This window comes from Amblyomma mixtum, chromosome 3 (assembly GCF_055824585.1).
Source record: "Amblyomma mixtum isolate Tamu chromosome 3, ASM5582458v1, whole genome shotgun sequence".
Classification (NCBI taxonomy): domain Eukaryota; kingdom Metazoa; phylum Arthropoda; class Arachnida; order Ixodida; family Ixodidae; genus Amblyomma; species Amblyomma mixtum.
In genome coordinates this window covers 193,773,308-193,786,344 of record NC_143014.1, presented here as the reverse complement: position 1 = coordinate 193,786,344, position 13,037 = coordinate 193,773,308, and the positions used below count along the sequence as shown (strand labels likewise).

The 13,037-nt window shown below is 48.1% G+C and overlaps 2 protein-coding genes across 9 annotated transcripts in view; both read left to right on the top strand.

Moving 5' to 3' along the window:
• Window positions 1–13,037, top strand: part of LOC149353154 (uncharacterized) — a 99,471-nt gene that overhangs the window by 525 nt on the left and 85,909 nt on the right. For all 8 annotated transcript variants that reach the window (XM_089582341.1, XM_089582345.1, XM_089582339.1 and 5 more), the window contains exons 2-4: window positions 1,386–1,560; window positions 2,220–2,409; window positions 2,504–2,576. In XM_089582341.1, the coding sequence (XP_089438467.1) occupies window positions 1,446–1,560; window positions 2,220–2,409; window positions 2,504–2,576 (378 nt within the window). In that variant the 5' untranslated portion in view covers window positions 1,386–1,445. The remainder of the gene's footprint in view (window positions 1–1,385; window positions 1,561–2,219; window positions 2,410–2,503; window positions 2,577–13,037) is intronic.
• LOC149353155 (uncharacterized) lies at window positions 2,583–11,238 on the top strand. The gene has a single exon (XM_089582346.1). It carries the CDS (start codon window positions 9,799–9,801, stop codon window positions 10,210–10,212), a length of 414 nt encoding a protein of 137 aa, XP_089438472.1. The 5' UTR covers window positions 2,583–9,798; the 3' UTR covers window positions 10,213–11,238.

The window sequence follows — 13,037 nt, the reverse complement described above, 5'->3', positions numbered from 1 at the left end:
GCATTAGGTTTCTGTTATGCGCTGTTTCATTGGACCTGTGAGTATGAAGTGAAGTTATTCCGATTCATAGTAGTGTAGCTTGTAACACGCAGTTCGGCCTTTTGTCACTCGGGACACTGCGCACGCATGACGTTTTGAAAGACATTGGTGTTGTGGTGCCTTCTTGTGCGTTAAGTTTTGTAGCCCTGAGCAGCAGGATTTTCTGGAACACTCGAAGAGGTTTCGTGAGACTGGCGGATCTGCGTGTGCGTATTAAGCGGACAGGGCGATCGGCCTCGCCTCACTGTTGCTGGGTGCATTGACTTGTCCGGTAGCGTTACATTGGGGTCTGCTGTATAAATACACATGCCCGAGTGTACTGCAGCCAACCCTGCTTCTTTGACATGCTTGCGATTGGGAATGAAATGTTTATTCCTTTTGAAGAATTGCTAACTTGCACGTTAGGTCAATTGAGTAACATCTAGTAGCGGTAAGCTGTGGGCGCTGCGGAAATGCCCTGGACATGTTCAGAGATCGCGCATGACGGAAACGAAATTTAGGCGTGTGAAGAATTCATTGCCAAGATTGAATGGTCCGACGATCGAAAACATTTGTGGAGGGCAGAGTAATGTGGCTGCACGTGAAACCCAGGAGAGGCTTAACTTCTAGCGGACCGCTTGTTATTGATAGAGCCCTATTAGCATCAAATATGCGTGGGCAAAGTATGAACACAATTTTAATCAGTACCGTGGTGAATCGCTGGTTTAGCTGCTGGTAGGGTTGAAAAATGAGTTGAAAGTCTGAAGGCTCGCGAATGGTAGACGTGGAGTGGTGAAAAGTGCTGCTGTAAAATGCCTAGCACTTTCTGCAATGCCCGAACGTGAAGTAGTAATACTTCTGTTGAATTGTAAAGTGTGATACCGAGTTTAGATGGAGTAGAGTAACTGGTTAAGATTATTTGTGGGCTCTTAGTTTTCTTTAGTTGTAACTGCCTTACAACCAAGCTCTAGTAATCATTGTGATTCAGGCATTATGGGTCTGGAATATGTGTGCAAAACCAGTGATAGTGAGACTTATGCACTTATGCTTGGCACCATCATCCTTTGCAGTGAAGCCATGATGCAGATATTAGTAATTGGCTGGACATGGATTTTTCACTATGGTGAACTGCGAAGATGTTTCTTAAACTTGCTTTTGAGGAGCTGCCTAATTTTAGGATGTGTTAACTACAAATAAATGCTTTGCACTTTTGGAGCTGACAGCTGCTTTTTCATCTGCTTTGCTTGTCCTCCCCATAACTTGTGTTAACATGAGTGCCCAGGTTATAAAAACAGCAGCATACTTTTTTCACACGTGGTCTGGTTGCTTAATTAATGTGTAACAAGGTTGATTTCTTTAATTTTCAGGGAGCGGACCGTTCCCTGGGTGCAGTGCAGCAAAGTGCTCAATGACTTCTCCTCGTCAGCATGTCCACGGTTCCGGGGCTACCTTCAAAGGGGGAGAAAGGAAAGCCAAAGTATCTGGCATTGGACATAAATAATATCTACAAAGGAAAAAGCTTAGAAAACCCAAAAACCTCGGGTGAGTCAGCTGAGGTGTTGTTTGAGCGTTAAGCATTGCAACACTGCAAGTTGTTTCAAGTGCTTGTTATATTTTCATCAGGAGCTGTGTTAGCAATGTATTTTAAGGCCAGTATGTATAGCATTCACACCTCTAGTATTGCGTAGGAGCCGCTGCGGTGGCTCAGTGGTTATGGAACTCGGCTGCTGACCCGAAAGACGTCGGTTTGATCCCGGCTGCGGCGGACAAATTTCGATAGAGGCAAAATTCTATAGGCCCATGTACGTAATGTGCGATGTCAGTGCATGTTAAAGAACCAAGGGGGTCGAATTTATCTGGAGCCCTCCACTACGGTGTTCCTCAGCCTGAGTCTCCTTGGGATGTTTAATGCTCAAAACATTATTGCATAGTGGTCTACCCTTGCTAGTTAGTTGATGGGTGTCTGCTCATTTTCTGTACTGAGCACTTGATTTGTTTTTTTTTGTGTACGCTCTGTAGGTTGAGCTGTAACGTGGTAGAAGTTGTACTGTTTGTATGCAGCCATTGTTATGAATGCACCTGATATAATCTGTAATCTAAAAAGCTTGATTGAGGACACTACTGATGAGTGAAGAGGTGTGGATGCGTGCAACGTTTGTATCTCGTTGCAAGTTACCGGGTGCATTTTTATTTCTTTACAGCGGCCCCCAAACATGGCTTACAGTCATTGGGGAAAGTTGGTGCGGGGAGGCGCATGCCACCTCCTGTCAACCTTCCAAGTTTGAAGAGTGAGAATAGTGGAAACAATCCTAATATCAGTTTAGTTCCAAGTGGAGGCCAAGGATGGGGGAGTGCAGGAAAAGAGAAAGGGAAGTCACCCGAAGAAAACAGGTTAGGTTCTCTCTGGTTTGGATTTGTTGGCTTTAAATGGAGTGCACACTCTGAACAGTGCGATATTCTGGCTTCTTGTTGTTTCGCTGTGTAGCAGTGGCCCACAGCAGCAGTCGCAACACTCACAATCACCTACTTCGCATTCACAAGGACAGCCTGCATCAAAGGTAGGTCTAGCAACCAGCTTTCATTCCTATATTCTGCAGACAGTGCTCGGTGCAAGAATACGCCGGTGTTCTTCCACCATGGACTGGGTGCAGTTGCTAATTTTGATATTAACAGTTGAGGGAGGTTCTTCTGAGTACTGTTGCTTGTGGTTTTGGGGCTAAAAATGGTCTGTTGTGGTGACATCTGCGGTTTCCGATATATATTTGTGGGGGCAGTCTCTTAGCTTGGTTGGGTACAAAATTTGCATCTTGTAATAGTGCTTGACTAGAATATGCAGCAGTGTAGCTATTTGCTTTATTTCCACAATTCTGGTATCCAGTCTTACCATTCCAGACTGCAGGGCTTATGTAACCATTAAGGTAATGTCTGTGCATGTCTTAATGGATAAAAAGTGGCCAAACTACTTGCTTATAAATTTTTTTTTTGTTTCATTGATTTATATTGCATATTTTATGTGCAGCTAGCTGTGATAGTGTTGACTGACTTCAGTTATATAAGAAATTTTCACGAAGGTATTTGCTGTGACCAAACCTTTATTTTTTAGTGCACTGCATACCTTGTTATATTTTGAGGGGGCATTTTTTGTGCAGTGCATTTTAACTGTTTTCCTTTATTTGTCTCATTTAGGTGCTAAATTAGCGTGCTGCATAGTGAGTTAACACAATGGTGGGATAACACCTAATGCTAATGCTTTGGCACTTCCATGCTTGAAACAAGTGCTCAACAGACTTAAATGGGCAGAGCTGAGGGACGTGTTCATTTTGAACAGCTTTGTGTGCAGTTTTAGCTGGCTTTTGTGATTAACCCCTTGGTTTCCGTTCCCTCCATGGTTGTTTTGTTTTGGTGTTCTGCACTGAAATTTTTTCTCTGGTGGCCTGCATGTGGCATGGTAAAAGAAATCTTGATAAAAATTTTTTCTCTGGTGGCCTGCATGTGGCATGGTAAAAGAAATCTTGATAAAAATTTTTTCTCTGGTCGACTGCATGTGGCATGGTAAAAGAAATCTTGATAAATTCCGCTGAACACGTCTGAGGAAAATGTCTTCTTTTATTGTTTGAAATGGCTTACTGCATCGCGCTTCTCAATGCGATTTGCGTGTGTGAAAAAGCCTTGAAGCATACAGGCATGTGAAGTGCAAATCTGCATTTTTTGCACTCCCATTAGCCCTGACTTATTTCTGTGTGCCTTAAAAATTAAGCGCAGCCCAGAAGGATTCTTCTGTACTTTGTTTGCCGGGATCTGTCGGGGGGGAAATGAGCCCGCCTCCGAGTTTTGTTTTGGTGTTCTGCACTGAAATTTTTTCTCTGGTGGACTGCATGTGGCATGGTAAAAGAAATCTTGATAAATTCCGCTGAACATGTCTGAGGAAAATGTCTTCTTTTATTGTTTGAAATGGCTCACTGCATCGCGCTTCTCAGTGCGATTTGCGTGTGTGAAAAGCCTTGAAGCATGCAGGCATGTGAAGTGCAAATCTGCATTTTTTGCACTCCCATTAGCCCTGACTTATTTCTGTGTGCCTTAAAAATTAAGCGCAGCCCGGAAGGATTCTTCTGTACTTTGTTTGCCGGGATCTGTCGGGGGGGAAATGAGCCCACTCGGAGGCCTATGGATTCTATGTATGAATTCCCATGTGATATTCACCTACGGCCGTTGAATAATTTATAATCGAGTTTTCGTGTTATGCTGTTTTGGTTCCGTTTTTAACAGCCGAACGATGGCTGTGACATCATTGGGGTTATATGTCATGTGAGGCATGGAAAAACGTTGGCTTAATTGCTACTTTGTTTCAATTCACTACAGTGCCAGCCTTCCTCAAGGGCCGGAATGGCAATGAATGCAGGAGCAGCGATTATATAGCAATTTTTTCATGCCTCATGGGACCTATTACCACACTTTGACATCAGTCATTGTTCGCCTGTTGAAACTGAAACAGCGCGAGAAAGAAATTCGATTATAAATTATTTAGCAGTTGTAGGAGAATACCACGTGGTAATCCATGCGTAATAATGCCTTAGGCATTATTACAAACAAGAAAACATGCACCTAAAAGTTAGGTGTTCAGACTTCTTTAGGGGCAACAGTAAGAGTGGAAGCATGGGACAAACGCTTTTGCGCTATTGCCCTGAGGGAAGATGCTACTTGTAAAACTTTTTTTATTATTGCTAGGTGAGTGAAAATTGCACCACTTGTACAGCTTGACATTCTTTTCAAATCCGTTTTTAGTTCCAAAATGGCTTGATGCCTTCGTGTTCAGAGTGCCATGCATAAGTGAAAAACTGCATGCTTGTGCAGCTACTGGGCATAGCAGAAAGCATGATAGAGCAGTGAAAAATGTTCCCAACACTCCATTGAGTACAGCTAAGCAGTATAATGCCATTCCTTTGGCATGCAGAATTTTGAGTTTATATCTCGCGCTTATTTAGTGGCTGGTCCCTAAATGATTTCAGTTTGTGGGAATCCTGGCCTCCTGCGTTCTCCTCTTTCCCTTGCTCCCGCCTCAGGCAATGGAGAGGCGGCTAAGTGACTAATCACTGTCATTTGGCCACAGCTCTGCCCTGGCTCCCCAGTGGCCTTTGCCATTGGTGCCTTTTGGCGGGATTTCAGGACCCACTCGGGCGGCCGCGCGTGCGCGACCGTCCGAGCGGAGCCCAGAGAGATCCCTCCGAGACAGCGTAAGGTGCTTACGCTACTGTTCGTCCGTGCCGGCCTTTGCCGTTCGGACCAGTGCATACTCGAGCTCGCCCGCACGGGTCCTCTGACGTGCAGCGGCTCGAGCCTGTCCAGCGGGGTCCAGCGACCTCCGACAGGCGTACCTTGCGTTGATTGCCCACTCTCTCTCGCAAATGGCCCAACGGTCGACACGAGAGAGAGATCACAGCACTGCCGTGGGGACATTCTCCTGCAGTGGTGTGCTAGCAGCGCGCATTGCTCTGGTTGCTTCGTGCGCTCTCCTGCAGTGGTGTGCTAGCAGCGCGCATTGCTCTGGTTGCTTCGTGCGCGCAGCTTAGCCTTGCTCCCCGTGCGCCCCGGGACGGGGTGACTATTGAGTGTGTGTGTACGTGCTGGAGGACGACGCGAATAAACGTCTCCTGTGTGAACTTGGAGGCCTAATTTTTTGTGGCGAATCGCTCTCCTCCCTGCGGAGGTTGAGTGCGCCGCAGCGGTGCCCCAGGGTGTGTGTGGTGACAGCTGATCGGGGCCCTTGGATCGCGCGAAGCCCGAACCTGCGGTGGTTGGTGGCCTGTGTCCACTCAGAAACCCACAAGTTTCATCTTTAAAAATATTAGATTGCATCAGAACCCAGATACTTGAATTCTACGCACCTTAAAGGTTATGCACGCCAAATTAGGTCTCGGCCAAACTACAATAAAACTTTGGGCTCAAAAGCAATGTGTGGCTCAAAATAAGAAGTAGCAAAAAACGCAATTGAAAGTTGTAAAAGTTATTTACTACTGTTGTAGCTGCACAACCTGCATGAAAAATTGGACAAAATGCAGGCTAACGTGCCCTATACAAGCTCGCAGCTTTAGAATTTGCTTGCACGTTATGTTTCAGTGATAGTCCTTACTTACAAGCAGGATCCTCAAGACGAGCTTTCTTGGTGAAACGGTGACGAGGAGACCTTGCCTTAGCTGTCATTGTTGGCGTGCTGCAGATTCATTGCTTGTCGCAGTCTTTGCACAATTTCAAAAAATAGTGCAGAAAAAATCTGGGGTGTTGGTTGTGTCTAGCTCCAGTAGCGTGCACCGCAACCAGTTCAACATTAATGACGGAACTGACTTCCGATGGCACAAAGACGTGCTGCAACACTACAGTCACCCGCGGGAGTTGCACGCCACGACACATATGTTGATGAGACAGTGGATGTGCGACATACGTCGCTGTGGCTGCGAAACCCTAGAAACAAGGAATCTCCTTCGTTTCGCGGTCAACTCGTGGATAGAAATTTCACATCGTCCCCACACTGGGCATGCTGCATTGAGACTCGCTGACAATTCAAGTGCTCAGTGACTCGTCACCATTCCTGCCTTCATGTTTGAAGGGGCTTATCTCCTTTTCTGATGCACTGACAAATTTGTAAACTGTTTCAGTGAGTCCGATACACTTGGAAGTGTCGGGAGCGTTGCCTCTGCCAAAGTTAGGCTTAGCTGCCATGGTAGACTCCGTTGAACGCTGCTTTACTTAAGCGGTGAGTTCGGACATCGCCATAACTTACGGCATCGAAAGTATAATTTTTTATTTCTTTTCAGCATTCAATGAATTGTGAAGTAGAAAGATGTGCGAAAGCTTGCAGAGCGCGTAGTAAGAGCTGCTTGTCGCAGTAACAGCAGGCGAGTTATGGCTACTATGCGCGCTGGTAGCCGATGGCGTGCCCGAAATCGGTTTTGGCGGTGAAAATTTTTTCATTACTACTTCCTGGGGGTGTGAGGCTGCGGAGCTGGCCTTTGGGGAGAAAAAGCATAGGCCTGCCGGCTTGCACAAGCCCAGTGGTGTATGACGCCGCTGGAAGACTAGGTTCGGCAAGGTAAAATAGCAGCCTCGCATCACGATTGCCCTATTGTAGTGGGAGCCTTTCTTATCACTTTTTCACTGTAAAAAGAGAACTTATTCAGCAGTTTGTAAAATGTAAGGCCAAATCATGCTCATTTCCAGGGGTTGGACTGGATGTAGGACAGCTGACCACAAAACATAAGGCTTTTATCAATTGCAGGACTCTCTTCGGGATGATAGGCTGTACCGATGCACTTCGGCGTGTGGTTGAGCACAGGCTGCATCTTCCATAGCCTATCTTCACTTTCAGGAAGGGAGTTGTCGCAGAAATGAACATATCACAATAGTGCCTGAAGGTGCTGCCTGTATGTCACTGAATGCTGCTTTTCTTTCCCATGTTCATCAGCACAGGTGGCAAAGTAAGCTTTCATTTCATTTTTTTTGTTTCATTCCCAGTGGGATCTTGATGCGAATGCTTTTTCTCACAGCAAAGGCGTTTGTGTGCAATGCGACTATGCTCCATATCTTGTCTCCTAGGGTAGCGTGGAACATTCCCAGAGCACTGGGATTTGCACTTAAGGGGGGACGCGGGGATCAGATCGCGATAATTGCGGGACGATTTTTGGAAACCGCGCGTTTCAGTATCTGCAACGCCTAATCTATGTTGTATCAAAATGGTTTGGCTCAAACCGTGCTAAAAGGGCCAGAAAAAAAATTAATTGGTCAGTGTGCAGGGCGAGAAAATTGCTTTAAATTACGCAAAATCACCGCAGCTCGCGGAGCCATATCATTCCCACCACTGAGCGCCGCCATCTTGGTATCGTTTGAAAACTCGAAGTTCCGCCGTTCCGTTTCTGAATTCTTCAGTCGTCTCCATCTTGCAGCTGTCGCACAAACAAGAAGCGCGGGTCTGCGAGAGGTGGTCACATGGGCTCTCCGATGAAAGCGGGCCTCCGATTGGCTGCCATGCTGAAAGGCGTCTCCCCATTGGTTGCTGCTGCGGCAGCGGCAAGCTGGCAACCACAGCGGACTGCTGCTGTCTGCTTCGGAAACCACGCCGGTGTCTTTATTTGATGCGCAGAGTTCGGATTTCTAAATGCTCCCAGGTTAGCAATGGATCGTCGCTCGCTTGAAAAGAAATTTTCGACGAAGCATGCCTTCGGAGAACAGAAGCACAAGCCTCGTACGGCAAGAAAAAGACAGCGACCAGAGCGAGAAGTGGAGCACCCGACTCAACATGTGGATAACGTGCCGTGCAATCTTGCACCGTGCGACTCCAGCAGCCAAGCCGACAACTGCCATGTGCCATCGACACAGATTGCCCAGTCGACGGAAGACGCACCAACAGAGACTCTCACACCTCAGCCTACTGCCGCCCAAATCAGTAGCCGAGATCGCATCGTTGGAGGCGACGCGGGTCGAAGGTCACCATCGCCGGCAGAGTCAGTGTACTCTGTTTCTGGCGCATCGTGCGACACGGACACGCAGCCTGCGAGTCAGCCCCAACCGTCGACGAGCTGGAACGTGATGACAGAACATTCACCAGACGAATCGTCTCCCGAATGTCGCACCACTCAGACACGCCTCGAGCCGCGTTTCGTGTCAGCAGTGATGGCAGAAGTGCAGGCATGCGATGTTCGCGACGCCCTTCGCACAGTGTCCGCAGCCGAACGGAAGTTCAGTTTTGTTAATGGTTGTGTTAGTTCGGGGCGTGGGAGCCCCGCATGCGAGGAACCTCTCAAGGCAGTTGCTGGGTGGAGACTGGGGGTTTATTACCGTAGAGGGAGAGAGAGAGAGGGAGGGCGAGTGTACAAGAAAGCACTTTCGCCGCTGTGGGAATGCAGACGGTCACGGCAAGGAAATCGGGAATGCGCCAGTCGACGGGGCCGTGGGAATCAGACGTCGGGGGAGACAGACGCCTGCCTGCTTTTGTGGGGAATGGCCGGCCCGCGCTTGTTTCTTGGAAGCGGGCGGCGGGTATGCAAGGGCTGCTGGAGCGGCCTTGAGTCGCAAAGGTCGACGAACACGACAAGTTTGATGGAGCAGCAAGGCCAACAAATTTCGGCCTCTTTTGACACTGAGTTTATTCTGGTGCAGGTTTCCGTGGTGAACTCATTGATAGCGAGAACGTTTTGCCCGAGATGAACCCACTTCCATGGGTGTGCACTGTGATACCAGGCTCGGTCTGGCAGTGAAAGTGGTGCTTTCATGCACTGCTTGTGGCCCAATTGAAACCGAGTGGTCCTCTCAAAGGAAGGAGGGTGCAAGAGTTGATGTGAACATTCGTTCAATGGAAGCTATTACAGCAATAGGGAAAGGGCAAACAGCTCTGAATGACTTCTGGACCACCATGAATGTGTCCCATCGTGGTTTACATTACAAAACTTTCCAGGGCCACTTGAAGGGCCTCTTCAAGCCTGCTGCAGAGGAGGCTGCCGACAACATCTTTAGGGATGCTGCAGCTGCTGTGAAGAAAGTGGGCAGCGAGATGGGGGTCGGCTTCACCAAAAATATGACTGTTGTTTATGATGGCACCTGGCTCGCACGCGGTCATAGCTCCCACATTGGGGTAGGATGCGTAATGGAATTCCACACAGGGCTTGTGTTGGACAGTATTGTTCTGTCAAACTTCTGCCTTAGATGCAGCCTGGGGCCAGTAGAGTGTGACCCCACATACCTTCTGTGGAGGCAGCAGCATCAGTAAAAAAAACTGAGGTTGGCTAAGGCCGAATGGAAGTGGAGGCTGCATTGCAGCTTTTTGGTTGTTCATTGGCCAAGAATGACCTGCAATATATGGCAGTTGTCTCTGGTGGAGCCAGCCGTGTTTTCCAGGCGCTGCAGGATGAGCAGCCTTATGGGTTTATAGCAGTGACAAAAGAAGACTGCATAAACCATGTAGAAAAAAAAAGAATGGGCACTGGTCTTCGCTCCATTGTGAGCAAGGCCAAGAAAGGGGAACCACTGGGTGGCAAAGGTGGGCTCACGCAACAGCTGAGTAAAAAGCTCACCACTTACTATGGCCTGGCCATCAGCAAGACCATCAACGATGTTGCAGCAATGCACAAAGCTGTCATGGCCACTTATTGGCCTGTGACTTCTACGGACAGTGACTCCCATCATGAGCTGTGCCCCCCTGGCTTCTGAGCTGGTGTGAGCAGAGAGCAGCAGAAGCAAAAAAAGCGCAGCCTCCTCATAAATATAAGCCTACGAGCAGAGTTGCCCAAGCTGTGCTGCCCCTGTATCAACGCCTTTCAGATGTGCACTTGCTGGAGCGCTGCAAGGGTGGAAGGACCCAGAATGCTGCTGAGAGCTTGCACTCAGTTATTTGGGCAGCACTCTCAAAGCACGAGCATGCCTCACTTTTTGCTGTAGAGACTGCAGTAAATGAGGCAGTAGTGAAATACAATTCAGGGACTCGGAGCCTTCTCGGAAATGTGTGCCACCTTGGGCGTACATCCTGGTGCCCTTGCTGTCCAGAGGGCTCAAGAAAAGGGCTAAGAACGCCTCAGGAAGGCATAAAAAAAAAAAGCCCACTAAACAAAGAGGCAAAGGAGCAAGAAAGTGCCTGACAGCAGTGACGCAAAATATTACAGCTCTGGTGCTTTTTAATATATCTGAAGGGCTTGCAAAACTTTGCAGACCGTTTTCTGAATTGTTTTTTTTTTTTGTCGATCACCTCGCTCGTGGAAAGCATAACACAATGGCTGAACCGATTTTGATTCTATTTGTTTTGCTGTGATCCATAACTGTGCTGTATTTAAAGACAGTCTTGAAATGTTTCTTTACCTTTCCATTATTTTATCATTTCACAATAACTACATGGCTTCATGCAGTGAAGCACAGTCACGTGCATGACATGTTCAGCAAAAAAATTATTAGCACACTAAAAAAAAATCGGAACACTGTCTAGGTGTAGATTAGACATTTGGGCAAACATGCAAAGTATTCCCGACTCACTATCATGTTTTGTTACTGTGCCAGGCTTTCCACAAGCAAGGAACTTATAAATTCTTATAAAACAAAAACTAATGAAGATATCTATGAAATTTTATATTCGTCTTTCCACTTGCAGTTGCAGTTGCAGTTCCAGTTGCAGTGTGTGTGCCAAATTTAAGCCTTTGCTGCCAAGAAACAAAAAAAGTTGGTTCTGATCCCCTCCTCCTCCCTTAATTGCAGTTTGATGGCTCGCGATACCTGGTTGACCACTTAAAGGGGTGGAGACACCAAATTTGTGGTTCGCGCGTTCTTAGTTTCAAACGTTTCTTATGGCTCCAGGAAGCATGATACACACGCAGAGATTCATATATTCACAGTGAATAATTTATTATCGCATTTTTAGGTGAACGATTTTCGGTTTCGGTTTCGGAACGCCGAGTTCGGTTTCGGAACGCCAGTGACGTCACAGAGGGGGAAGATCAACTACTTCGCTTGGTCACGTGGGTCCTCAAAAGTTGTGACGCACCTACTTCTGCATCGTCTGCTTTCTCACACACGTGCTGACCAGCGCATGAAAAAAACAGCAGCATATCTAGTACCAGCAGCTCGGATTCTGACGGATCTGAATCCAATAAGTGAGGACATCGACTTTTTTTATCGCACGCTAATATCGCCTTCGCGGGTTCGCGTGAGGATGCGAAGCACTTTGCAAAATGCCAGTAAGCATCGCTGCGCCGCTCTACCCAAGCTGCGCCCACAACCGGTGTCACACTTCGCCGCCGTGCAGCAGTACCTGAGCGCTGCTTGGGATGGTGTACAAATATCACAAGAAAAGACAAAATAGCCTTGTTATCAGAACTGCCAGCTATACTCGAGCAGCGACAAAGCATGCCTGCTTATGTTGGGAGCTTTCGGCAACGGCACCGCTCGCGGGCGCTCCGGGCGACGAGCTCTGCTGCTGCCTGGCTGCCGTGGTCGTCGCTAGGCCTATAGCCTGTTTCGCAAGCGGCCGGCGCTTCGGAAGTCGCCTGCGCTATAATAAAAGGAATACTTTTCACAAATAGCTTTAGTGTCAACAGCATCATCTCAGAATAAATTAATAGTAAGGTCAATCTCCTCGACGCCTTCGGCAGCGGAGCTAGCGGGCGCCAGGCGAGCCGGACCCCAACGTCGGGCCAGCGGCAGCTGCGAGGCGGTTCTGGCAAGAAAATTGCTCATATCACCGTTGTTACCTCTACCAGCAGCTCAGTATTGGTCAGCGATCCTCAAAAATGACACTTTTTTCACATTTCTTGTACCATGGTTTATTATTTAGGTCAAGAACACTCCTTAGCTCGCTTTTATGACGTCGGCAGACGGTATCTAGGCTGGCCGACCGGCTGGAAGGCACGGCGTACTTCACTTCCGCACAAAACAGCCATGCTACCAGTAAGGATGCTTCCTAGATTCGAGATACGACAGCATGACTGTACTAAAAGTGGATCTTTCGGCAACGACACTGCCTGCGGCAACGCCGGGCGACGACCTGCGCGCTGGTCCCAGACTGCCCTAGTCGTCGCTAGGCCTAAGCTGGTTTCACATCCGACTCCGCAGCTGAGGGCGCTTCGGGACTGGCCAGCGCTCAGAAACGTGCTCCGCTCGGCACCCCTTTACTGTGAACTCGTCCCACAATAAAAGATATGTTCGATTTCCACGACGTCTTCAGCAATAGAGCTAGCAGACGGCAGGCGAACCGCACCAGGTAGCAGCAGCACAAAACCGGCTATGGGATGAAATTTGCTTGCATCGCAGTCATCACTTCTATCAGGAACTCGGTATTTGCCAACGATCGTCAGAAACGATGCATTTTTGATATTCATATATCCCAGGGTTTGCTATGAACGTGAACAAACAATACTGTCGCGTTCTTCGGATGCCGGTGGTCGGCACGAAGACTGGCGCAGGCCGCCCGGCTCCAAGGAGTACGCCCTATTTCATCATGACGCTGCCGCTCTCCGGGCTCGCATTGGCTGCCGCTTCCCGTCGTTTGCTTT

Coding starts and splice junctions, on each gene's coding strand:
- LOC149353155 (XM_089582346.1), top strand. CDS start 9,799: ATGGAAGTGGAGGCTGCATTGCAGCTTTTTGGTTGTTCATTGGCCAAG.